Source organism: Nicotiana attenuata, chromosome 3 (genome assembly GCF_001879085.1).
Source record: "Nicotiana attenuata strain UT chromosome 3, NIATTr2, whole genome shotgun sequence".
In the NCBI taxonomy this organism is placed as follows: Eukaryota; Viridiplantae; Streptophyta; class Magnoliopsida; order Solanales; family Solanaceae; genus Nicotiana; species Nicotiana attenuata.
In genome coordinates this window covers 59,949,852-59,977,598 of record NC_031991.1, presented here as the reverse complement: position 1 = coordinate 59,977,598, position 27,747 = coordinate 59,949,852, and the positions used below count along the sequence as shown (strand labels likewise).

At 34.8% G+C, this 27,747-nt stretch overlaps 1 protein-coding gene across 4 annotated transcripts; it reads left to right on the top strand.

Annotated features, from left to right (window-relative positions):
• On the top strand, nucleotides 557-16,096 carry LOC109223868. 4 transcript variants are annotated; one of them, XM_019388337.1, is made up of 17 exons: nucleotides 557-620; nucleotides 1,360-1,519; nucleotides 3,614-3,817; nucleotides 4,014-4,195; nucleotides 4,578-4,704; nucleotides 4,791-4,958; nucleotides 5,079-6,152; nucleotides 6,277-6,369; nucleotides 6,547-6,639; nucleotides 6,806-6,895; nucleotides 7,186-7,268; nucleotides 8,460-8,511; nucleotides 8,762-8,848; nucleotides 8,946-8,986; nucleotides 11,308-11,359; nucleotides 14,899-14,936; nucleotides 15,018-16,096. In XM_019388337.1, the coding sequence occupies exons 2-17, from the start codon at nucleotides 1,397-1,399 to the stop codon at nucleotides 15,739-15,741; spliced, it is 3,231 nt and encodes a 1,076-aa protein (XP_019243882.1). In that variant the 5' UTR covers nucleotides 557-620; nucleotides 1,360-1,396; the 3' UTR covers nucleotides 15,742-16,096. The 4 variants fall into 4 exon arrangements, with proteins under 4 accessions (XP_019243882.1, XP_019243879.1, XP_019243881.1 ...); XM_019388334.1 differs by lacking the exon at nucleotides 557-620 and adding an exon at nucleotides 631-1,061; XM_019388336.1 differs by lacking the exon at nucleotides 557-620 and adding an exon at nucleotides 631-1,093.

Genomic DNA, 27,747 nt, shown 5'->3' with positions numbered 1-27,747 from the left:
ATATATATATATATATATATATATTGGTGAGTGAAATATTTTGCGACCTCTATCAGTAAGTTTATAGTACTATATGTGTATGTATTTTAAAAATAATTTTGTGAATTAAACTTTAAGCAGTGGTTTTGTTTTTGACCCGCCTCCCTAAAATTGTCTCTGAACAGGACCCGAGGCTCTGTTCCGTAACCTTTTTAGACCTTTTAATTAGTGGAGTCCTCCTATGTTCCAGGTGGCAACAGAATTGGTTTACTCATTTTTCTCTATGGAATAACTTTAGGGGTCGTTTGGTTGTAAATTATTCCGGGATAAGTTGTCCCGGAATTAGTTATTTCACCTTTTCATGGGAATAAAAAACACTATAATCCTGAGATAACTAATTCCGGGATTAATTATACCGCACTTTTCTACCAAGCAAACATGGAATAAACTCTTAAATTTAGTCATGGGATTAATTATTACTTATCCCTCGTACCAAACGAGTCCTTAGTAAGTATGTTTTTTTTTGTTCTTTTTCTCATTTTACTCACATATTATTTTATTTCAAATGGAGTAATGGTTTCGATGACATGGACAACCACTGCATTCCAAATTTCCAGTACTAAATCCATATGCAAGAACCGGTATCTGTATTTCTGATATTCAGAGAAAGAGTACAGAATAGAATCTAATTTTCTTCTTTGATTACTCCTCCTATAAGTCCTAAAGTTGATAGTAATTGCTAGCTTGAACATTACTTGCAGTTTCACTAAGACATTTAGAATACATTAACAAAAAGGAATAAAATCTAGGACTGATAGCTTCTAATTATTATTGTTATTCTTATTTATTATCATCTTACCTATAGTAATTCTTTTTGATATTTGGTTGTGGCTGTATTTGTTCATAGCAGAAGCGCCAGGAAAATTAGGGAGGAAAATGAAATTAAACAACCAAAGGGGCAGAGGAGAAGTGAGAAGATGTACAGATTACTGTAATCTAAGCTCAGTATTTACTATACCCTCGGGAGCAAAATTTCGATGAAACCCAACTTTTTAAGAGGGCAAACCAGGAAAATCTATGCGGTTAAGACAACCTCAGTCCTACTCACACACACGTTGAATTTGTTTTACATCTTCTCAACAGCACAAAAAGTTAATTTTGTTTTTGAAACGGTGCTGATGTAGTAAGTGGGTTTTGAAAGACTCATTGACAGATGTGCTCCGCCTCTGCTGCATGCCTTCCATTTTTCATATAACCCTGTTTTCTCTCTGTCTCTTTCTCCTACTTGTCCTTAGTACTGGCGTCACCTTTTGGGGTTCTATTGCACTTCCGTTTTTGCCTTTGCTCTCTGTTGATTTCGTTTGGGTTTCAAAATTGCAGTGCTCTTCTTGTTCTGTATGTGCTGTGAGAAAACGGAATGGGTGCCTTATCTCTTGCTTCTCTTTCTGAAGAGGAACGCAACAAAAGACTTGTTGAAGCTGGGAATGAGCTGCTTCAGCAGCTCCCTTCTTCTAAAGAGGAGCTTCTGGAGAAACTTGATGTGAGACCCTTTTCTTTTCAAATGGCACTGTTTTTTTTTGTGTTTTTTTTTTTGCAATTTTATTCCCACCAAGATCAGAGCTTTTGCGTTTTCTTAAATGATGCTTCTATGCAAATGTATGTTTCTTCAACGCTGCTGTTTTGTTAATAAAAGGTCATGAGATAGTAACTTGTTTAATTTTTTTATTACCGACTTCCTAAAATGATCTGAAATTTGTTTCGGGTAAAAAATTGTTAGTTAATCCTAGGATTAAATGATCCTTTTCTGTGTATGTAGTGGCGATTGGTAATGGTTTACTCTATGAGTCATTGATTGAAGCAGTTGGAATCTTAGGGAGGGGGGCTGGGGGAGGGGGGAGGCGAGGAGGATGGTTTACATCGGGTGAAGATTCTGTTAAGCCTCCTAGCGAAAGATCATCTCCTAATAAGAGATATATTTCTTTTTAAAGATATTCGAAGAATTAAAAGCTCCTTTTTTATGTTTGCTTTGCAAAGCAATAGTGGCGGTTCAAAGTCTGGATAAAGATGGAGCGATGTGGTAGGTTGACATCCAATGAGTTTCTGAATAGGGCGTGAAGAGCAGATTGGATACATAGGATTCGTGTATAGCTGACCCCTTCTAGTTTGGGATTGAGACATAATTGATTGATTTTGTAGGAATTGTTGTAGGAATTATATGATTGCTTGGTGAAGACCACGTCCATGAAGTCGTCATGTGATAACAAGGTGTAAACAGTTTAAGTTTTGTGACTGCATCTCAGCTCTGGGACGAGTTTGTGCTTCACACCTTTAGCTCTAATTTTCCCTGCCTCATGTGGGTATTTTTTTTTTTTTTTGAGAAGGTAATATATAATAAATTGAGATTACACAAAGCAGTGTGGTCCTATATAATTACAAGGAGAGTTGAAGCCTGAGTTCCTAAGTCTTAAACTATCATAAATAATCTAAAATCTCATAAATAGACTCAGCTTCTTGTAAGTACTCCTGTTTACACCAAAATAAAATAGGACTAGACAATTCATCTTCAGCTTCTGAATGGAACTTCTGTTATCTTCAAACATCTCTGGTTTCTCTCTTTCCAGATTGTCCACCAGATGCAAGCTGGGACAATCTTCCATCTCTCTTTGTGTCTTGAAAGGTTACCATCTCTGTTCCAACAAGCTAGGACTTCCTCGATTCTCCTTGGCATGGTCCACCTCGTGTGGGTATATCTCCTCCTTGAGCAAAAGTTAAGTGGAATTGCAGCAGTGTTTAACAAAATCTTTGAATTATCTTATGGTATCCCTGAATTATTTGTTGCTTTGGATGAAAACCAAAGGTGTATGGGATCAGATGTGTATGAACTCATTAGAAGGCTTTGAGATCTCTAAACACCTAATAATCTATGCTTGAACTTTGTGGTGAGACAGGACAAAGCCAGAAAAGTTGTCAACTTGGCTATTCAAAATAGTACAAGAACATTCTTTCACTTGTAAGCTTGAATCGCATGTTGCCTTGTGTAGATTTGGGATAGTGGGGTTAGGTGTTCACCCTAAGGAAGTTTTTAGGCTTGAACAGGAGACAAATGTGATACCTTATCCTTCAATAAATATTATATTATGTTTAACGATTCTTAAGTTTCTAACTCTTCGTTGTTTGTTTAACATAGCAGCTGGACCTAGGATATCTACAGTAATCAACATGTTCCTCGCATAAAATTAGCGAAGAAGGTTTATTTTGCGATACAACATGATCCATTTTGAATCTTTTTTAATGTTAAGGAACTTGGCCAAGCTTTTATCTTGTGCTTATATTAATTTATTTATCACAGAGTAGGATTTTCATTTGGCATTGCTTTTTCACTTTTCCTGGCAGTGTAATCTATTATATGGTCTTATACTTACTGTTGTGTAAAGGACAAAATCAAGCTTCCAGATGGTAAAAGCACGTAAAACTATAGAGCGAGAGAGATATGCTTGACCTTGTGATGTAGTGTGGAACTTTATTTGTTTCTTTATTTTCTGCAAAATCTCATGCTTTAGACTTCATCTGTTATACAGAAAAGCCTTTCCATTGTAATTGATGTGGTTCACCATTTGGTTTTGGTAATTTTCAGAATTTAGAGCATCTTCTGTCAATGGTGGAGCAAGTTCCACCTGCATCGGCGCGAGATGCGTTTCAACCTGCAAGGGAAGCACTAGCTGCAGATGGACTTCTACGGCATCCTGACATAGATGTGAAGGTGTCAGTTGCATCTTGCATCGGTGAGATCATGAGAATTACAGCTCCAGATCAACCTTATGAGGATCACATAATTAAGGCAAATACAACTCTTACAGCCTTTGCTTCAATATAAAGTCAGACTTGTTGCCATTCTCTTTTCTAACTAAGCTGTTTTTCTTTTAACTGATGGTTCAGATTCTGTAATAGTTATGCACCTATGATTTACTTGGTTAGTTGGATGCATGAATAGTATTTAGATTCTCAGTTTTGTTTCTTGCGCGATTGCCGGACAGGAATTTTTTGAGCTTTCAGTATTGGCATTTGAGAAATTGTCTTGCATTGATGGTTGTGGTTATTCAAAGGCTGTTTCAATTATCGAAGTTCTTGCGAAGTACCGAACATGCATTCTGATGTTGGATCTCGAGTTAGACGCATTGGTGGTTCAGATGTTTCAACATTTTCTGAATAGCATAAGGTTTGATCTCCAATTATGTTATTCGTTCATAATTTGTCTAAAGGAAGAGGGGATGAATTGGGACGGAGGGAGTAATTGGATATTTCTTTCTCAGGGTCACTAATTAATGATAAGTCATGTTTGAATATATATTTTGTACCAATCAAACACTGTTATCACAAATGGGAAGGAGGGAGTGTATAACAGAGTTCTAGCATGCATGCGAATTCGCTGTTGTATCTTCATATATTGGATACAGTATAAATGAACTTATATGCTAAGGTACATAGCATGTCAAAAACTACCAGATTATTTATGAAGTTCAAAGACTACCTGTTCCTCATGCCATTCTTTTTTCTGGAAATGGCTGACAATGGGTTTTTATATCTTGCCCCATTTTAAGGCCGGACCACCCTGATCATGTATTCATGGACATCGAGGAAATAATGAGCATGATGATAAAAGAGAGTGATGAAATTTCAATGGAGCTTCTGAACATCCTGATAAGTAGTGTTAAGAAGGAAAACCAGGTATTGCTTCTCCTCTACAACTCCATTCATTTATCTTTGATGCATCTTTCTTATTGAATTTTTAATGAAGTTGTCTTTTGGTTCAGAATGTTTCACCTCGCTCCTATATGCTAGGAGAGAGTGTTCTTCAAATAAGTGCTGTCAAACTTTGTCCATATCTTCCAGAAGCACTGAGGTCCTTGAGCATTGCCATTGATGATCATTCTGAAGTTGTTGAATTGATATGGAGAGAGGCAACTAAAAGTAAAACTACGGTAGGTCTATCTGATAGGATTGTTCAGTTAAAATATGTGGTATTGATGAAATCATGTTTGGTTATTTGTTCTGGATTTATACTAATGATGTGAATGGTTCCTTCGCTTTGCCCTTGTCAGAATGGTAAAAAGTCTCTCCCTAGTTCTAGGCCAGGAGAAATTGATCAATTTGTGGATGGAGCATCAAAATCACAAGTGGAAAATGGTCCTGAAGAGCGTTATCATAAAGCTGCTTGCTTTGACGATGCCTGTCCATCCACGGAAGAAACTTCCAAGTGTCTTCCAGATGCTGACTCTAAAGTTATTTCAGCTGATGACACTGTTGTCTTATTTGAGCGATCTGCAGAGGATTCCTTGAAGGCACCGGTCAATAATGACTCAAAAGAGCTTACCCGCGGAGCTGGTTATGATAGCAAAGTTGGTCCATCCATACCTGGATCTTCCAAGTCACCTACAAATGACGACTCTAACGAGCTTGCACCACATGGTGCACCTGAGAAAGTTACTCCATTCTTAGATCAACCATCTGACTTGCTGGGGAAATATGACCCTGAGCATAAGGAAGATGTCGTCGTTCCAGAGATGGATACATCTTTGAAAGGATCACAATGTGGAGATGCAACAAAGCAGCAGAAAAATACAGATTCAATGACCAATTCTCGACCTGAAAACTTAGGTTTCATACATGCACCCGAAAAAGATCTAGATTCAGAAGCTACTCAAGCTTCAAGGAAAAGAGGTTGGAAACCTAATTTTTTGAAGAAGCCAGAGGAAGGATATGATCATGTTTGGTTAAGTGGAGAAAGGAGATCAAAAGCCTGTATTCGCTGGAAGGATTATGGGAAAGATACTAAAAAGAGAAGTAGCTGTTCACCTAAATGTGCTGTCTCCGATGAATTGTACTTGTCATCTGGTGTGGAGAAGACTCCGAAAATGACTATAAGAAGACGCCAAAAGGAGCAAAATGACATAATAGGTCAGAATAATGGTGCACAAATTTCATCAATTTCAGCAAGAAATTTACCCGGAGTTTTAACAAAGAAGAAAGTCTCACAACCTAAATTGATTGCTTTAGAAGAGTTTGTTGTCTTGGAGGCATTAGAAAAGAAACATGAAAAAGGTGACAAGAAAAATTTACCTGCCAGCTATCGTGATAGAAGACAGCGGTCATCAGTTAAAGAATCAGGGATTGAGGTAGTAAATATAAACAGTTAGCTTCAATTCGCTGAATATGATTTGAAAGTTATGTGAATTTTGGTAAGGTATTTGTTGTGCCCCTTAGTTCTTGACTTATTAATACATAAATTGAGTTTTGCAGGCATTGGCTTCTCTCTCGATCACCAACAAGAGCAACTTTGCCAATACCTCTGAAGGTCAACGTAAGAAGGAGAACTCATCATCACAAGAAGAGGTAAACATTTGTTATCCTTAATTAGAGCTGGCTTTTATAGTTAATGGTATTAGACAACCTTCAATAAGTGATTACTAAAGTGAATGTTCTTGTCTTGGAAGTTATGTGGATTCAAGTAAAGTATTTGTTCTACCTCTCAATTTTGGACTTACTATGTACATAAATTGAGTTGTGCAGGCATTGGGTTCTCTCTCAATCACCAAAGAAAACAACTTTTCCAAAACCTCTAAAGAACAACATAAAAGGAAGAACTCGCCATCACAAGAAGAGGTAAACATTTATTATCACCATCAATTAGACCTGACATATAGTTAATGATATTAAACAACCTCGAATAAGTGATTACTAAAGTGAATGTTCTCAATTTGGAAGTTATGTGGATTTAAATAAACTATTTGTTCTACCCCTTTAGTCTTGGATTTATTATGTTGTGCAGGCATTGGATTCTCTTTCAATAACCAAGAAAAGGACCTTACCGAAAGCCTCTAAAGAACAACGTAAAAGGAAGAATTTGCCATCACAAGAGGTAAACATTTATTATCACTTATTAGAGCTGGCTTATGGTTAATGATATTAGACAACCTTCAATAAGTGATTACTAAAGGGAATGTTAACAGTTAACGAGGTTATTTATGTGCTGAAACTAGTTTTCCATTGTACTTATAAAAAAAAATCTAGTTTTCCTTTGTAACTGAAGAGAAAAGACTTGACCAATTAGAAATTTGAAGTGCATAATGTCCATCCTTCCAGCTCATCTCTGCATTGATTAGTGTTGTTTGCTTTCAAGATTTATAAGCCTCTCTATAATCTTCTCAGGATTCTGCGGATAAGGTTGTCAGAGAGCACGGTGAGGAGCTGATTGGCTGCAGAATAAGGGTTTGGTGGCCACTGGATCAAAGGTATGTGATTTCACTGAATTAATTATTATGCAGTCTAGCTTCTGCGATTCCTGTTAAAAGCTTTTAATGTTTAAGTGCTCTTTCACTGAGTGAGTACAAAGTTTTTCATTTGAACAAGCTCTGAATGAATCACTCTGTCATAATATTCTGAATATGACTAATATTTAAGAATCAGCCTCAATTATGGTGTTATGTGCAGAAGGTAGGTAAAATTATTTTGAATGTTAATGATAAGAAATAGTTGTCTAGAATGCATAAAGAAATACTGGGATCTGTTTGAATCATGAAGGAAATAGTGACTACATCGAACGGCTAATTAGCTGGACGGGGCAGAGAAGATGGATTAGTATGGGCAATTGTATTATTAAAGTTTCTTGTTGTAAAAATTAAATAAAAGTACTTGTTATAGTCCAGCCATCATAACTCATAAGGACTTGTGAGCATCTAAACTCCTGGCATGAAATTCTGAGTTGACTTGTTTTAGAGAAGGGGAGCCTGGTACCCACCTGCATATTAACAATGTACGACTAAAAGCCCACTAGCACAGGTACTGGATAACCTTTTCTACCAACGCTTGGATGGGAAGAAATCACCTAGTGTTTTTGCCTCCGCTCGGATTTGAACCCGAGACCTCATGGTTCTAAACCCACTTCGGTAACCACTAGGTCACACCCTTGGGTGCGGTTGGAGGTCTAACCGGTTATATTTGAGTAAAATAATGGTGAAGCTGATTCTTTTTGTTTTAAACAGAAAATTGGATGCTTACCCCCCTCCTCCCTCCCCGCCCCCCTCAAAAAAAAAAAAAAGAAGAAAAAAACTCACCAAACCCAACTGAAAAGAAAAAGGTTTTCAGTACGGGAATATGTGTTTCAACCTATAGAAGCCTTTCTTATCGAGTAATATGACAACTTTAAGATGCTAAGCAAATGTATCTTGTTGGCGCTTGGTTCAGTAATTGCGTCTTTAGAGATATGGTAGTATCATTGTGCAAAGGACATTTAATTAAAGAGTTGGTAGAATTTTTATGATTCATTTTTCAGAAAAAATTGTTAGGTCTGTAGAGGCAGACTTTTGAGCAATTAGCTGCTTCCTTTTTATCCTCTATTTACTTTGACATATTATTTTGTTTCGTTCTAATGTAGTATATTCTTTAGTTCAAATGTTACATTACATAGAATTCATATTCTGTAGGTTCTATGAAGGACGTATCGCCTTGTTTGACCGTTCAGAGAAGAAGCATATGGTAAAGATTTAGTATGTTTTAATAAGACATTATTTATCTTGTATATTAACTGACGTCAACTGCTATATGTAATCATACTCCCTTGGTCTTCAGCTGGTTGATGCTCCTCATATGTTAATAGGCTGGGTGTCAGTATACATTTTCACAGGCAGAATTATTTTCTGTATCTAATTTGGTGTTAATTTGACGAGCAGCTTCTTGTGTGTCGGTAATGTTTTATCATTTATGTTTTTTCTCATGGTATTGTAAGGTGATCTATGATGATGGTGATGAAGAAACGCTAGATCTTACAAGCGAACGCTGGGAACTGCTTGTAGAGGACAATGCTTCAGATCCTGTGGGTTCCTACCAGTCTTTTCTTTTCCCTTCTCTTCTCTATTCGTCTGTTCTGCACTTGTCTTTAATTGCATAACTTATTGGTGGATGTATTTCAGAGGCGAGAGATTGTTTCTGGTCCCAGTGATTCGTTTGACATGTAAGCTTCCTTCACCCAACTTATTCATTCATGGAAAGTCATTATGATGATTTAGAATGCTGCTTGTAAAGTTGACACAGGGAAACATTTTGTCCCTATTGTCTCGAGATTACAATAGTGAGAATTGAGGGTGCAACTTTTACAGTTGGCATCTCATTGGTTACAACTATGTCTGACAGAGACTGAAATATTAGCGTCAGAGTTAAAACTTAGATCATTGTTACGTGCTGGATAGCTATAGATACTAGAGTGAACCACCTTCATTTAGCTTTTCCTGTACTTCTTGGCGCCCTTTCACTTTCCTCTCAGTACATTGAATCTAAATTCAACAATCCAATTTTATTGTAGTTGTCTCGCATAGACATGGATTTCCCTGGAAGTCTCTCACTGAAAACATGGATTTACCTGCAAGTCTCTCAGTGAAAATGTCACATCCTTTTTTTTTTTTTGGTAAGGTAAAAGTTTTATTCATAAGGTACCAAGATGGTACAAAAAGGTACAGAAAACATCCCAAAACAGTCGTATCCTATAAGCTTCCAAGTAAATCCAGAAACTCTAAAAACTTTTGATGTTCTGTTGATACACTGCTTTTACACCAATAAAACAAGTTGTGAATACATTTGTTTCTAATTCTAAAAACGTGCTCCCTATGTCCTTCAAAACAAGCCTGGTTCCTTTCCAGCCATAAAGTCCAGAAGATGCATAATGGGATGGTTCTCCATATTTGCTTCAGTCTTCTAGGTACTCTTTGACTATGCCACTCTTCCAACAAGCTCCTAACAGTCGGTGGCATCACCCAAGAAATTCCACATATGTTCAAGAATAAATCCCAACATTGTCTAGCAATTCTACAATGAAGCTTAATATGATTCACTGATTCTTGATCTCCTTCACACAAATAGCATCTATTGCTAAGATTAAATCCTCTTTTTTGCAAATTGTCTTGTGTCAAACATGCTTCCCAAGTTGCTATCCAACCAAAGCATGCCACCTTGGCTGGAGCTTTTGTCTTCCATATCATCTTCCATGGCCAATTATCAACCCTGTGTCTTGACTGCTTAATCAGCATATTGTAACAACTTCTGACTGAAAATGTCACATCCTTTTATTTTCCTTTCTTCCTTTTTTTTTCTTTAGCAAAACTTCTCGATAGGTTGGATGTCCATACTTTATACATTTGCCTTCCTTTCCCTATTTCACTAGTTTTCTTCTCTTGCTGTGCTATTGGTGTCCTCATTTTCAGGTAAGCTACCCCTACACATCTATCTTCACCCTTGGTTGGAAGTGTATGTTATATGTTAAATGTTAATTGAATGCATCAGAATAGTGATGGTTGTGTCCAACCATAAACCGTGTTCAAATCTTCTTGCGAAGGTGGATTCTTAAGTAATGCATCCATCACTGAAAGTATCCTAGCAAGCTTCGGAGCTAAAAGTGATGCCCTTAAATGTCCAACCTGTTATAATAGAGCCTTCAGCCATTTACTTAATAGAATCACGTTAAAATCTTTTTTTTGTCTCTGCCCTTTCAACAGAATGAGATCTTTCCTTACTTCTTTTTCCCTTAAAAATGAAACCTTCTTTTTTGCCTCGTGCCTTCTTTAATTTAATTACAGAATTACTGACATACACCCTTCCTAATTTTGTAAGAAAACAAAAAACCTGAAAGGTTGGTTACTTCGTTTTCCAGATAATTAAGCTTATCGAGAGAAGTTCCAGATAATAACAGTGTCTTTCTAGTTTTTTGTGGATAGGCAATTTCTTTCTAGTATATTTGGGATTTAAACAAGATATAAGGCTTTTTTAGAATTTATTCTGAATGTACATGCTAAAAGGAAAGAAGCTAAAAGTCGAGCACTGCTTTAGTATATATTTGATAAGTTGCTGTATGTGAATAATAAACAACAGAATAATGTTATGTTTGTGGCGAAGTTTTTCTGTTATCCATTTTGAAGTATTAATAAACTTCTGAAATAAACCCCAGTAAAGGTAGAATGTGAATTTTTGAAAAGGAAATGTGAATGAACTTTTTTTGAAAAGGAAATGTGTTTACTGATTGCATTCCATGTTATTTGTACAGAGGTGCAGATTTCCATTAAATTCTTTCTAATGAATCAGAAGGACTAGACCAACTACTGGGACACACTGTAATAATGCAAAAATACAGTCGATAGGAGTACTATTTTATCTTATGAACTAGGATAAGATACTATGTTGCATTTTGAAGTTCAAAACTTTCACATTATATTCTTCACAACTCTTGCTTTCTCAAATATGTGTGAAACAATTTAGTGGTTGATAACATAAGTTGTTAATGTGCAGGCGCCTTGGTTGCGTGATTGATTCATATCGTCATTTAAGGAAAAAGAAGAAGGTGAGAGTACTTTTGTGGAAGATTTCTGCCTGTGAGCTACACATATTTTTGTTCAGATCTCTTTCTAAGATTACATTACTCTATTTATTTTTTATTGTTTTCATATTTCATCATCAAATTGTGTATAAGATAAGTTGATTGAAGACGTTTTATTTAATTAATAAAATTTCCTCTCTTTTTTTGTCACGTTGGAAGAATTTGATTGGAACATGCAACATTTTTATGTTTATACTGCAAAGCTTACCTAGTTGTAGTTACCGCATCTCCTTTTACACAATACCTTTTGTTTCTCTGGTGGTATAAGCGCATAACTGAATTTATTATGTGTCATTGATGGAGTGCAATTCTCTTGGTGCAAAAGTTTGTGTGTTTTCTTGGTTGGAGGTCAGCAAAGGCCTGCTAGGCTTCTGAGATAACTTCTGTCTTGAGTTACATTTTATCAATGGCAGTTATCTTTTATTGGTGATCAATAGTAATTTAAATCTCCAACTTCCTAGGCCTCATTCTTATTCTTTTACCATACTTGGGTCTTGAGAAAAGTCGTTCATGGTTCTGCCGTTTTCTTTAGCCTTTCTTTTGTGAATATATAGCAAACTCGAAACCAAAATAGGCAGAAGGTTCTTTATATACTACAAATCACACTATTGATCAAACTCTTAGATCCCGGGGAGAAAAGATTATAATGACACTCATCTCTTTCTGTTTCTCTGTTGAGCTTTCAAGCTCATGCTCTGCTTCATCTCAGCCGTCCATGTTTTCTCTACAACTACAATAACAACAACTGTGCTTCAATTTTAAGTTGGCTATATGGATCCTCACTATCCATTTCACTCCATTTGGACCCACTTAATCTAATACTCGATTTGGGTTATCACAGATATTCAATAACTTGGGATTCTCTAGATTCAGAGATTCTCTACAATTTCGACTCACATACACATCTCAAAACAGACTAAAAAGACTCCTATCAAACATTACACTGCATACTGTCATGACTAAGTTGTGTTTCCTCTTGTATTTTCTTACAATTTCCACTATAGTAATGTCCTTTACTCAATAAGTGATCCCAGAAGACACCCATTGTCCATATTTCCTTAATTTCTCCCTAGCCGATTATCATTAAAGCAGATATATGGTCCATTTGTGAATGACCGCTAATGAAGATCCAAGGAGCATTGAATGCTTGTCATATACGTTAACTTGACCAAGGTGCTGTATTGTGCTGCCGTGTATGACAGCAAAGAGATATGAAAGGATGTACAACTTTTCACACCTCTTCCCTCTTGGCTGCCAGATCCCCAAATAACGTTCCATCTAGATGATTCCTGGATCATTATCCACGTAATACCTTCTTATGGTTGGTCAGTAGTGCTATTATTGTTCTCTACTGCATTTCCATCATTAGTCTATGTGCCTTTTCATTCCTAGTAAGGGTGAAGGCAATGTCATGTTGCTGAGGTGCGATTCAACAATTATTTTATTTTCGCTAAAATCCATTTACCTCTTTGGGGAAGTTGTCATACCTTCAAATGCATTAACATGTTTCCATAACAAGGCTTCTCCTTTGACCGTCCAAACCCAACGAGATTTTCCTGCAATTTCTTTAACCCTGTATTTTGGAATAACATCCAACTTTTCCCCCTTTAGTGAAATCAGTGAAATCACGGGAAGACCGCCCTAGCTGTCAAATGCACTAGCATTTTCCTATCTGATAAGACTATCGTTCATAAATTCCGATTCAAATTATTGTCCCTCATTTTGTAGTTCTCTTCATGCTATAGGATTATTAAAGTAATTATCTTTAATCTTTGAGTTCAAGTAAAAATGTAGAGATTAAAAAAATCAGCGACAGTTCTCATTTGCTACTGGATAATGTTAGGTTATAGTGTTATGACAAATTTCACGGAAAAGAGGCAGAAAAGTTGCCTTTATATAATGTCGAGGGAGAGGCAGAAAAAGTTATTTAACGTTGACAGAGAGGCAGAAAAGTGTCTTCATATAATGTTGAGAGGGGCAGAAAAAGCCGTCCTTGTGTCACTGTTGCAATAGACGGTCTGCTCATGGGATTCTTAAGAGTTATGGAATAAGCAATCAGTGGCTGTTTTTAGTAAAAACTTGTTCCACCACTGCACTCAACTATTTAACTGTGGCAGTTCAATTTGTAAGTATTAATTAGCTTACTTTCCGATTCATTCCCATCTAATCTTATGGATAGGTCTTTTTATATTCATCCTTTGACTTAAACTAGAGTTAAGACAATCTAATTGTGCGTGTCTTTAATGCTTCAGCAAATAGTCTTTGAGGTTCTCTAAGGATAAAGAGAGAAAATTAAACTGTGGAAGTTCAATTTGTAGGTGTCAATCAGCTTGCTTTCCTATTCAGTTCAAGCATCTAATGAAGGGGTCTAGTTATGGTTATCTTGGTTTTAACTTGAGTTAACACAACATAGTCGTACGTGGCTTTACTATGATTGACAGAATGCTTCAACAAACAATCTTTGATGTTCTCTTAAGATAAAGGAGAAAATTCAAGTCAGGGCAGAGTTTGCTGCTAGTCCACATTAGTTTACGATTTCGTATACTCCCATGCTTTAAATTAGAGTTTGAGACAACCTTTGATATTTGTAGTGAGAATTTAGAGTTTAAAAGCTCTTAGATTATTTACGCACGTTTAGAAAATAGATATAGACATTCCATGGGTACATCGCATTCTGAGACATATTGAGCTCAAGTAATGCTAATGTCCAATGTATCAAACATTATTTGACATTTTGCCTTGGGATGTACAGACCTTAGATATCAATGTTATTAAAGGCTCGATTAAGGCACCCTTAAATCCTGAAACTTGATGACACCTAGGTTGTGCGCTTCGCGTCGCTTAATTGGCGCTAATGTCGATTTCTAGATAGTAGATTCTTTTCATACTGAGGTCGAGGTTGTAGGCCCCTGTGTATACACTTCTTCCACATCGGGACGAGAAGGAGCCCTCTTTGGTAGGCGACAAGCGGCGAGCGTGCCCCTCTCATCGATGAACTATGTCTTTAAAAGCACGACGCTAGACAATGAATTTAGTTGACAAAGTTATACACTAAGTGTTAATAAAATGCTATGACTAAACTTTTAATGATTAGGAAAAGATAATTGGAAATTTAGTATAAGAAATCTAGCCACTAAAAAGTTAAAACATCTTGTCATCTGAATAAAAATAATGGTTTTTTACTTGATTGACATGATTTTCATTTTACTTCAAATATATGGCTTAATTATTTTATTTTTTTTCATTCTTTTGTCAAAATATTTATTGTCTGTGTCTATAGGTACATCTTCTTGCATTACTTGTATATATTTCACTGTTTTCAGTAGCGCTTATCTTCGTTAAAACCTACATTTTAATTGTGCATTGCTCTTACAGCCCCAATTGACTTTGGCGCTTTTCTGCACTTTCCACTTTTGACTACTCTGTTAGATACCTTAATAGAAATTCGAAAGCCCATTTTTAATTTATTTCATAACACCTGTCTATGCTTGAAAAATTGGCAGGGGAAAGCAACTGATGATCGGACTCCTCGTCCAACAAAGTAAGTTATTTATATGGCATTTAACCCCCTCTGCATAATAATTAATGGAATTGGAGCTGAATGAAGTATTTCTATATTAAGGACCATGCAAGGTGATTTAAAAGGAATGCACCAAATTAAAAGGATCAAAGTTGAAGTTTCAGAATCTGAGATAGAGGGAAATCCAATGAGCTTGACAACACCTAGAAAGGTTTCCCCAGGTTCTCCTATTGAAGATGGTGATGAATGCTGTGAATTGGTTGATGTGCATGGCTATAAAGTAAAAGTGAGCAGTGCTCCTACACTTGCTGCCATTTTTAGCAAGTATGGTGACATTACAGCCAACTGTCAGTATAAATCACCGACCGTCAAAGCTTCCCTTCTTGAGGTGGTTAGTGATGTTGTCAGGCGGCTGAAAACCAGTGATATTGATGCTAATTTTTCTGCCATTCAAGATATGAAATCTGTAGTCTCTGATGCTGCAGATGCAAAGCTTGATGTTTCTTGGCTGCAGCAGTATCTTGAGGAGATATCCGAAGAGGAAGATGTGAAGAAAAAATCTTCCAATCTAATGGAGTTAAGGGTGACAACAATGCTTGTCACTAAAGCAGCTAAAAAGGACTTGGTAGAAAGGAATGGGGAGGTCTTAGCAGCAGAGAAACGGCTCAAAAAGGCTGAAAGGCGCTTGCAAGAGGCGCAAAGCCGAGCAGGAGAGGCAGAAAGGTATGTCAAAGTATTTGAAATACTGGGCAAAAAGATTCATCAGGACATCGAGCAGTGTAAGGATGCACTATATTGGCAGAGTAGGTCGAATGACCTTCTGTAGCCTGGATGAAGCTGGGAAGATGGCAGATGGTTGAGACTTGTTTTGTACATGATGGTGACATTTATCTCATTGCAAACTTTCGCATTTTGTGCAGTTTCAAGTTTGTCATATAACAAAAAACTGGACTTGGTTTTTGTATGTAATGCGATATGTGCATGATTGGAAAAGATTATTAGGTTACTGTGTACTGTCTCAAGGAAGACTAATACCATGGCCTCTACAACACCATGAACAATTGTGGTGATGTGCTCAGTGTCTTTAGTGTTTTTTTTTTTTTTTTTTTTGAAAAGGAGCTGCTTAATGTACACTTGAACGAATCCGCTTCAAATTTGATAACTTTCTGTTACAGAACCTGCACTGATGTGTCTCTTAAATATTGAGTTCTCTTCATATGCATTATGAAGTTAGTCTGATCAGGAACAAGGAAGATATTTTCTTCCCCCTAGCTGTGGGCAGATGTTGAAGGGGAGCCTTGGTGTAACTGGTAAAATTGTTGCCATGTGACTAGGATGTCACGGGTTCGAGCCGTGAAAACAGCCTCTTGCAGAAATGCAGGGTAAGGCTGCATACAATAAATCCTTGTGGTCGAGCCCTTCTCCGGACCCCGCCATAGCGGGAGTTCAGTGCACTGGGCTGTCCTTTAGCTGTGGGCAGATCATTTGAAATAGTAGGTTTTAGTTGTAGTCATTTACTCTTTGGATGAGTGTTGGTTACTTAATTTCAAGGTGTCCTAAACTGAAATGAGAATTTACATCTTTTCTCAAGAACCAGGACATTTGAATAAAATCTCTTGCTCTGGTAGAATTTTATCTATTGGGTTGAGATGATGATTCGTCAGCAATTGAGACCGAAATGAATACTCAATGAAATTAGTGTTGGAGGTGAAGATTAGATTTAAATTTCATGTCGGAATGGAATATTTGTCCTATGAGAAAAGGAAAACACGTCCTTCACTTTTTCCAAACATTCATCAGGATTAATTTCATTGTTTAGATTTTATTTTTGATCAGCAGTTGTATCTTGGTATCCAGTCTAGTAAATATAAGATACCAAGATATATACTAGTAAAACTACTAGAATATATGTAAAACCATAGTACCTAATCAAAATGGCTGTTACTTGACTGAACCCCTTGTCAGGTTATGATTCCCTCGAAATTTTGGAGTAAGATATTGATTTTTCTGCAAAATAAATTCTTCAAAACTCTTTTCTGTCAGATATGATTCTTTACTCTGATATCTTACAAGTGTATTCGTGAATTGGCATATACTCCTATGTACATTGCGTAGTTATACTCACAAAATCATTTACGCACATTGACCACATGAAAATTCTTCTACATTTAATGCGAGTGATCCTCAAGTACTAAATCTTTGATATGTCTATATAGAAAGGTAAAGAATAAATGATTAAAAAAATATACATAAAGGGGCAAACATGAGATCCCTTACAAGATTATATACTCAATTGATCCTCAAGTACATGATTGTCTCTGAGAGGGGATGTTTATATTCATGGCGATGAATTCCACCATGAACTAGGAGAAAGCAAAGATGTGCAACTTCAGACACTTGTACTTATTCACTTTGGAGATTTGAGAACAAGAATTGAGTAATTTGTAAAGGAGAAGCAATATACATAAAACGTAACGGATATTTTTTGAGTTAAGGGTGCTTTAGTCTTTTGATTTTGCATCGAACAATCCGCCAAGGTTATATCGGCTTTTTTTCTTGACGGATTATTCGATGTTTCAAAGTGAGTAAGTCAATCAAATATGTTAAAAACTTGAGGAAAAATTAAGTACCATAAAGAACACCAATTAGGTTTCTTTCAAACCAATAGATAGGAGTATCTCTTTTCTCATCTCTTAACATCTTAATTTTCTAGCGTTACACGACATATTTTTATTTTTTGTACTTCTTATTCCAGATTTTATGCAAGATATACTCACCAGCAATTGTTTGTTCGTGATGAATTTGACATATATCTCTCTCAGTTTTATGTCGTCAAAAAAGAGTTTCAATTTTGGAAGAGTTTCAAAGATTCGATCCGAATCGATATAAGTATTTCTATGCACTTCTTTAATCAGTTATTTCACAACTTTTGTGAGGTTAAGCGATTCGGTAATTAAAGCTTCGCGACTCCATTTTAGTTCTTAAAGTCCCCTTGACTAATAAGAAAGATATAAAACATCCCAATTCTCCCTGCTTTCTCCCATAATTGTATAGAAATCTCATGTCAGGACTGTTTTGTTAAATAATAGTAACCTATTAGAGGGAAAAAAAAAAGTCTAGATGTTTGGAGATTAGGAGAAATGATTAACTTTTGATTCATCAAAGTCCAACAATTCATACTTGCAAGTGACATAAGTGTCCAGCACCTTTATATCTCATTATTTTTTGTCAGTGAAGTGCTACTTTATTTCTCTTTCTAGTCTTATTACTTTCACTGGATAAATTTTACAAATGGTTATATAATTATAACATTTTTTTTTTTACCAAAATCATATAATTTTATTTTTTCACACATAAATTATAAAAAATTCACAAATTCACATAAAAATTATAGTGACCCAAAAATACAATTTTTCGGTCGTATTTTCTTATTCCACGTTTTATCATTTTTTATTTTCAGTATAATAAATAATAATCCAATTAAAATAGGAGAAATATATATTTTTTGCCGCTTCAAAAAAATAGCCGATAAAATAAATATTTATATATGTATATATGTGTGTATTATATACCATATAATATATTCTTTTTATTTTTTGTCTAGTGAATGCAATTAGTTTCGGCCAACCGATCATTTTTGTATTTTTTTTTCTTAAAATAGGAATGACCCGACCCAACCCCACTCAATACCCATATACATACGTTAAAATACTACTAAAAATTGAATCCTTCCTCCACAAAAAACTTAATTTGGAATGCAAGAGATTCTGACAAAAAAAAAAGGTATAATTATAGAGAACTGAAAACAAAAAATGCTATAAATTTGAACGAAAATCTTGAAAAGAAAATAAAAGATAGAAGTATAGTGTTTGAAGGATTCACTTACTATTATTTTAATTTATATATATGGGTATTAGGTCCAGTGAATCGGATCAGGTTGGGTCATTCCTAATTTAATTGGATTGTTATTATTTATTAGACAGAAAATAAAAAAATAAAAAACTGTGGAATAAGAAAATAATACTGAAAAGTTGAATTTTCGGTCACTATGATTTTTATGTGAGTTAGTAAAAAATTTATGATTTTTGTGTGAGAAAACAAAGCTATATGACTTTGGTGAAAAAAAGTTATAATTATATGATCATTTGTGAAATTTACCCTGCTTTAAGTTAATCAAATTATCTCTACGATATTGAGGTAGAAAATGAAAATGAAATACGTTGGAAATTTTCAGTTTTATTTACTCTTTTTAGACATCGTTTCTTCATATATACTTGAAGGGCTACTCATGGTCCCGAGTTCCAATCTCTGTGTGTGTGTGTGTGTTTTGTGAAAAAAAGATAATTAGAATTCTTGTATTGGAGGCTCGCCATTTTTCCTTTTGTTTTTCTATTAGCTTGTTTAGAATTACAGTGCAAATTAACTTTAAATATGTCCCTTTTCAAAGATTAAAATTTTTAATTTAACGTTTTGCTTCTTCATTAATGTTTAATCTGAAAAAGACTCAACAACTAGATGCATGGAATACTTTAAGAGCACGTTTGGCAAATTTTCACTTTTTTCGAAAGCAGTGTTTGGCCATATTTTCACTTAAAAATGAAGTTTGGAATTATTCGAAATTGTGAAAAACTCCAAAAAGCTATTTTCCAAAATTTTCACTCAGATCACTCACGAAAATTCAAAAAAAAAAACTCAAAATTATATTAATATCCAAACATAACTCTAATTTTCAAATACTATTTTTATTTGAAATTATTTTTTCACTTTGTTTTCGAAATTTTACAATTCTATGTCCAAACGCCCACTTATTAGGCCACTTGTTTCTGAAGTGCAAAAGTGGTAAATATATCTATTTTCTTAACGCTATAATTTTCCCAGAATTTCTAACCACCAAATCTACTTTTTTTTCTTGTCATATACTTAGTACACAGAAATCTTGAAGCTTAAATCCTACAAAATCCAGCAGCAGCACACAGGCCTTGACATCTGCAGCAGTTTCAAGAATATGCACAGCCTTATAATAACAACAGCCTGATATTGGAAAATACCCTTACTGTAAGTTGGAGAATTCCCTTATGAAATGAGCTAAACTAGTTCAGTCTATGTGTCTCTCCATGTGTATTAGGAAAAGAGAACAACAAATTAAAATGTTATAAAGATTACACTTTCTAAAAGACACACGTAAGGTGGAAAGGAGTAAACTTGCAACGTTTACATAAATTACCAAAATATGAGAAAACAACTTCAAGAAAATATAGAGTCAGTTTATAAGATTAAGCCACGAACATGAAGAAATTGCTCTTTGGTGGAATTCATGTTATTTCATCCATTAAATAATGGATATATTGTCCTTTTCATTGTAATTTCAATATCTTTACACTAAAATTGCAATTACCACTTTTGTCCCTCTCAATAAGATTTGCCATTATCAACATCAAATCAATCTACAATGATAACAAATAAAGGAAGAAATAAAATACGGATAAATTAAAGCTGATACATAGTTTGTATGTAGTGAAGATGAAATAAATAAAAATTAAATCTTTACATGAAGAAGATTGGGAAAGAAAATGCAAGCTCAGACATAGTCAATGCTGATTATATAGTTTGTATTGGGGGTGAATTTGAGACCAAATAGGACATGCAGAGTCTCTCCAAAGTGTAATCTCCACTCGACTTATTCACATTGATTGCGTTTTTAAAGCTAATTTTGGCTTGAGGTTCATAACCTTTTTTAGGGTTTCTCTGCTTTTGTTGTGTGCTTAATTTCATATGCTATTTGGCATAGAATTAGACCAAGTTTCTATGCTATGCAGCAAATTAAACGGAGATAGGAAGATTTACTTAGTTGAGAGGATGTTATGTATTCAACTATTTATATTTGAGGAATATCCTTTCATTCAAAATTTCTTTTTTCTTTAGCCATGAAGTTCCAACTTTGTGTAGAAGATTTTAAATTCTCCACTTTTTAGGTATATTGCTTGTATAAAACAATTTTTTTAAATTATTAATCCTAATAAATAGTAATACAAAATATTATATAAATATTTCAGAAAAAGTAAAAGCCTTTATATATATAGGGATAGATGGCAAAGAGGGCCATTATATCATAAATCTAACATATTGCAACAAAGAAAATAAAATGAAAATGTGCAATTGCGTCAACATTTATAAAAAAGTGAACCGACATGATAAACTACGTTAAATAATTTAATTTAATTAAATTGAGAATTACAAGGGAACATAAAACAAGAAACAACATTGATAAACTAAATTGTATAGTCTACTCAAATTATTGGACTTTTTTTTTCAGGAGAAAGATAATTTCTATAATAAAAAGTTTCCCCATTTAATTTGTTAAAATTGAACATTATGAGAATCAAATCATGTAAAATATGTTCATATTGACAAATATTCTGTGTGGGATATGTTGCATCGTTTCACTATTCTAAAAGCTTCTAGAAATAAATGTATACATGACATATCAAAATAAACAAAATCACTTTTAAATTATAAATGAATCAATGATAGAGGTACAACAAAACGTTAATATCACTTTAAAATAGAAAATTCTCAGTCTAAAGTGAGCCCTTTTGTAAGCATAAAACTTAAGGCGCACGTTAAGCAGGATTGCTAACGTACGCCAACAACCATGAACAGCCATCAACGACAATCTTCGATGACGAAAAACTCTACAGACCAAATTGAGGAATCCGTTAGTAGATTGGTTACACCAGAATAAGAAATTTAACAACAACTATGTCCTCGACAACTTATTAATTGGATGTCGGGGATGGGAAGTGCGCCGGCAATCATGCAAACGGCGGCAATGAGTGAATCGCTACCACTAGTGACAAGAGCTACCATAATTCCACCTGAAGCCTCTATCCCACCGAAATTAGGAATTACAACAGCAGCGCGTAAATTGACTTACTCAGCAGAGCCAGCTAGATCTATGGCGGACATAGTCAAAGGAAACCGAATGAAGGATCAAGGCATGCAATTGAAATTCTATCCATCGGTGATAAAAGATGGAGTTAAGCTGGTTCAATTGAATCTAAATGAAGTGGAGAAGAAATGTCAACAATGGAAAAATACTCTAATTGGATATGTAATTGGGAAAAATCCAGCTTTTAAAGAGATGCTCAAGTTTGTATATGGAGTATGGAGCTCAGTGAATACGCCAAAGGTATTGTTACATGATGATGATTACTTCATCTTTAAATTTGATTCAATAGATGATAAAAACTTGATACTACAAAATGGTCCTTATACGTTCAACAACAGACCCTTGGTTATGAAGGAGTGGAATCCAGACTTTAGTATTAAAAATGAATCGATGAGAGTGGTTCCTATATGGGTGATGTTCCCAGGACTACCAATACAGTTCTAGGCTGAGGAAAACTTAGGAATTGACAAGCTGTATTGGGAAACCACTGTGTACAGATAAGCTTACAACTCATGTTGACAGAATTTCCTATGCTAGAGTTCTCATAGAGGTGGATATCACTCAAAATCTACCAGATGTTCTTCTTGTAATTGTGGCAGAAGGGAAAATTTGGGAACAAAATATGGAGTATGAATGGAAGCCTATATTCTGCCAGGATTGTAATCATTTTGGACATATGACTGAGAAATGTCAACAAAAACAATCCCAACAGGAACAGAAAGGAAAGAAACAGAACAAGAGGAAGAAGAAGGAGAAATGGGAATGGAAGATGAAGGCAGAAGAAGTGGAACCACCAGCTGCAACAGATCCTGAAACTAACAAGCCAGATGTAAACTCAGAAGTGGCACCACCATCTGCAACAGATCCTGAAACCAACAAACCTGAGGTACCCCCAGATGCAAACTCAGAAGTGGCACCACCAATACAGGTGCAATTATTCAGCAAAGGGCAGCAGGTTGTAGTCCACCATGGCTCTAAGAAGAAAGATAGAAAACATATTGATGCACAAGAGATAGCTAGAAGAAACCAGTTTGCTCCTTTAAGGATCGTTGAGAGAGAATTAACTGACCAAGATAGAATGGAGGACCAATTGGTAGACAAAGGAACCAAGACAAGCAAACCACCCCCACCATGATTTTTAGCTCTTAGAATATAAGGGGGCTGAACAAGCCTCACAAGCAAAAAGAGTTTAAACTGTTTTTGCTTACTAATAAGATAGATATGGTGGGTATCTTTGAAGCCAAAGTAAGACAGTCAAAAGCTGAAGTGATTCAGAAGAAGTTTGGCACAGGGTGGAAATTTGTAGATAATTACTCAAAGGCACCTATATATATATATATATATATATATATATATATATATATATATATATATATATATAAGGGAGAATTTGGATTGGGTGGAAGACAATGAATGTGACAGTCTCAGTAATTCAAAATTCTAGTCAACTCATCCATTGTCATATTCAGGACAGAACTACAAACTTCTACTGTTATGGGACTTTTATATATGGTTTGCATACTGTCGCTGATAGGGACATACATACCAAGACAAAATGGGCCATGGATCATACTTGGAGATTTCAATAATATACTATCTGTTGGGGACAGAATTAATGGAGAACCAGTACATTATCAGGAGCTGGCAGACTTCCAAAGTTGTATTGATGATATTGGAGTAGGGCGAATAACCAAAAGAGGATGTCAATTCTTTTGGAGCAATAAGAGGGATGCAGAGGACAAAATCTATAGTCACATTGACTGGGCATTTGGCAATCCAGATTGGTTCCAGACTGGGGCAGGAATTGAAGCTGTTTATATGCTCCCGGGAGTATCAGATCATTCTCCTATAGTGTTAAATACAGAGGTGAACAGACGAAAAGTCAGAAGACCTTTTAGACTCCTAACAGTACTTTTACAACAAGAAGAATATAGAGAAGCAGTCAATGCAGTTTGGAGAAAACAAATTCAGGGGATTGCTATGTTTAGAATATGCAAAAGATTAAAGATGCTAGAAATCCAAACAAAGAACTTTCACAAAGAGTACTCTTCCATCGACAAAAATCTAGAGATCTTAAGGAAAAAGTTGGAGACAATCCAAAGGGCATTAAATGATGACTACTTCAATCCAGTACTTATTGAGGAGGAGAAGCAAACTATTAAGTTGATAGAAAACTGGGATGCAGTTCAGGAAAGGGTACTTAAACAAAAATCAAGAGCTACTTGGATTGCACAAAGTGACTCAAATTCCAAGTACTTTCATGACTATCTGAAAGCTAGACAAGCAATGAATAGAGTATCATGTATTTACAATGAACACAATAATAGAATAACTGAGCCAGAACAGATTCAGCAAGAATTCATCAATTTTTTCAAAAAGTTACTGGGGAACCAGCTCATACACTTCCTGGAATAGATAGCAACATTGCTAGGAATGGTCCTACATTGACTCTAGTACAACAAAAATCAATGCTGAATCCAGTGACACAAGAAGAAGTTAAGCAGACAGTAATGGAGATACCAGATGACAAAGCTCTAGGATTGGATGGATATCCGGCTGAGTTTTATAAGACCTTATGGGCAAGCATAGGGAAAGAAGTGACAGAAGCTATTCAACAATTCTTTGAAACAGGCAGATTACTCAGAGAGGTAAATTGCACCACAGTCAAACTGATTCCTAAGGTGGATCATCCAACTTATGTGAAAGAATTCAGGCCAATTGCATGTTGCTCAACTCTATACAAGATTATTGCCAGGATCATAACAAAGAGGTTAAAAGCAGCTGTGGACTACCTTGTAGGACCAACTCAATATGCATTCATAGAGGGGAGAAATATTTTAGACAATGTCATTCTGGCTCATGAGTTGGTGAATGGGTACACAAGAAAAACAGTCTCTCCAAGATGCATCATTAAAGTTGATATTAGGAAAGTTTATGACTCGGTTGAATGGAGTTTCCTAAAACAACTACTGATTGAACTAGGGATTCCTCACAAGATGGTGACTCTGATAATGGAGTGTGTAACCACAGTAAGTTACTCTCTGTTGATCAATGGTGGTATAACAACTAGATTCCCAGCAAAGAAAGGCCTAAGACAGGGGGACCCTATGTCACCATATCTATTTGTACTTGTGATGGAGTACCTAAACAGAGCATTGAAGTAGCTACAGACTAACCCATGCTTTAACTATCACCCTAAGTGCTCTAAACAACACATCACTCACATATGTTTTGCTGATGACCTGCTTTTGTGTTGTAGAGCATATAAGATTTCAATGCAGCTTCTAATGAAATACTTTGAGCACTTCTATTCTGTTTTTGGACTTAAAGATAATATGGAGAAGAGCTCCTTGTACATTGCTGGTGTCACTCCTGAGTTTAGAAAACACATCCTAGATGAACTACATTTCTCTCTTGGAAGCTTGCCTTTCAAATACCTAGGAGTTCCTTTGTCTGCCACAAAATTGACTATCAATCAGTGTATGCCCTTAGTGGAAAAAATGGTGGCTAGGGTGAGATGCTGGTACTCAAAGTTCTTGTCATATGCAGGTAGACTTCAGCTGATAAAGAGTGTACTGTTTGAGATTCAAACCTACTGGGCCCAAATTTTTTTGCTTCTAAAAAAAGCGTTGAAGTTAGTCACAACAATCTGCAGGAATTTTCTCTGGCATGGATCGAAGGAGAATGTCAACAGAACACCAATTGATTGGGAAACAGTTTGTCAACCAAGATCAACTGGTGGGCTAAATATTCTCAACTTCACTTTATGGAAAAAAGCAACAATACTGAAATTATTATGGACAATATCGCAGAAAAAAGACACTCTTTGGGTCCAATGGATACAACACCAATACATAAAGGAGAAAGACCTAAAGGATATGAAAACACCAGGGCAAGCATGCTGGGTGGTTAGAAAGATCTTTGAAGCTAGACAGTGGGTAACTCCTAATATGGACAGGCTACATCAATATCCAATTCAAAGAAAATTCAGCATTAAGAAAGCTTACATGGACAGTCTTCCTCAATATCCCAAAGTTACCTGGAAAAGCTTGATTCTAAGTAAAGGTTTGATCCCAAAACATCAATTCACCCTGTGGATGGCCCTTCAGCAAAAACTGGCTACAGTGGATAAAATTCGAAAATGGGGGATTCAAGTGCAAAGTGAATGTGATCTTTGCTCAACAAGTTCAGAAGAGACATTCAACCACCTATTCTTTGAATGCCAATATTCCAAGAGCATTTGGCAGAAGCTACTACTATGGATAGAAAAGCAGCGACAATTGAATCATGGAATGAAGAAGTTACTGAACTGGCAAGCATGACGAGGAGTAAGCAGCCCAGATATGCTATCTATGCTTTTCTATTTGCAGCTACAGTTTGTCACATCTGGATGGAAAGGAACAGTAGAAGATTTAGACAAATGCAGAAGCCTCTTATAGAAATACTGAAGGACATAGCCTTGCAATCTATATATTATTAAAAGGAAGGAAGTTTGGCATAGAATTGTGACAAGTGGCGAATAAGAAAATGACATGTGTTAGTTTTTAGGACAAAAAGTAGTTATTAGGAGTAATATTAGTTATTAGTTGATTTTTTATTAAAATTAAATTTTAAAATAATTAAATAACTTTTTTAAAGTAACAACGTAGAATAGGAAGAAAATTATAACAATTTGTAAGTGGTGTTGTCCTAACTGCTTGCAAAATAAAAACCGTATTTTTTTGGCAAGTGGTTGTACTGTTTACGCAATAATAAAATAGAACAATTAGTTTTAAATTATTGGTCTTCATAGAGCACATTTTATTTAAAATAATTAAATATTCAATTTAAGATCTTACAAAAATATACAAATTATTTATAAGGTAAAAACAATTAAATAATCAGTAAAAAATATTTTGTTAACAAGAATAGTAAAGTCATATTAATATTGATGAATCATGCAAACGAATATTTTATACGTATAGATTACTACAACATTTAGATATAATGTGTTCAAATAATTAAGAAAATATTTTTCTATGATTAATATTTGAATTGAGTGCAGTTAGTTTAAATTTGAAAGCACAACATACTTTTTTGAAAATGCGGTCCAAATTAGAAAATAGAATGACAAAAATTATTTGAATTTGAGATGAGAAAGTTTTTAAATTTTTATCTATATTATATTAGAATGAGTGTGGTAGAAATAGATATTAAATTCAAACAAGCTAATAGAAATTCACATGACAATGTAATAATATTAGTTATTGAATAATATAATATTAAAAATAAAGAATAAATAGAGAAAAAACAAAAATTCAAATTTTTTATCATAGAAAAAAGGGTAAAACTTATTTAAATTTGAGATGAGAAAGTTTTTTATATTATGATAAGAAAAGTCATAATATGGATAAATCCACATAATTCAAGTCTAATAGATAAAATCAAAAACTAAAATATTGAATAATAAAAATAAATTAAAGATAATGTGAGGAAATTTGTAAATAATAAGTTTAGAAAATAAAATAAATGTAAATATACAATACTTAGAAATATTATTAAAATTTAAAAAATTTAAAATTTTCGAGAAATATTTAAAACAAAATAAATATTTATTTTATGATTACAAAAATTATATAGTTATCTATATTATATAAAGAATAGTAGTGATAATAATATGAAATAATGTTACAAGTTAATGAAAAGCCACAAACATAATAAAACTATATATTAGATTAAAAAATAGCAAATTATGTTAAATTATTAAAAATTTAATATTAGAAATGAAAGGGAAAGACTACTTGAATTTGATATTAAAAATTTCTTAAAACTATGATGAGAATGCTCAAACTATGGAGAATACCACGAAATTGAAGTCTTATTTATGAAAAATAAATAAATAAA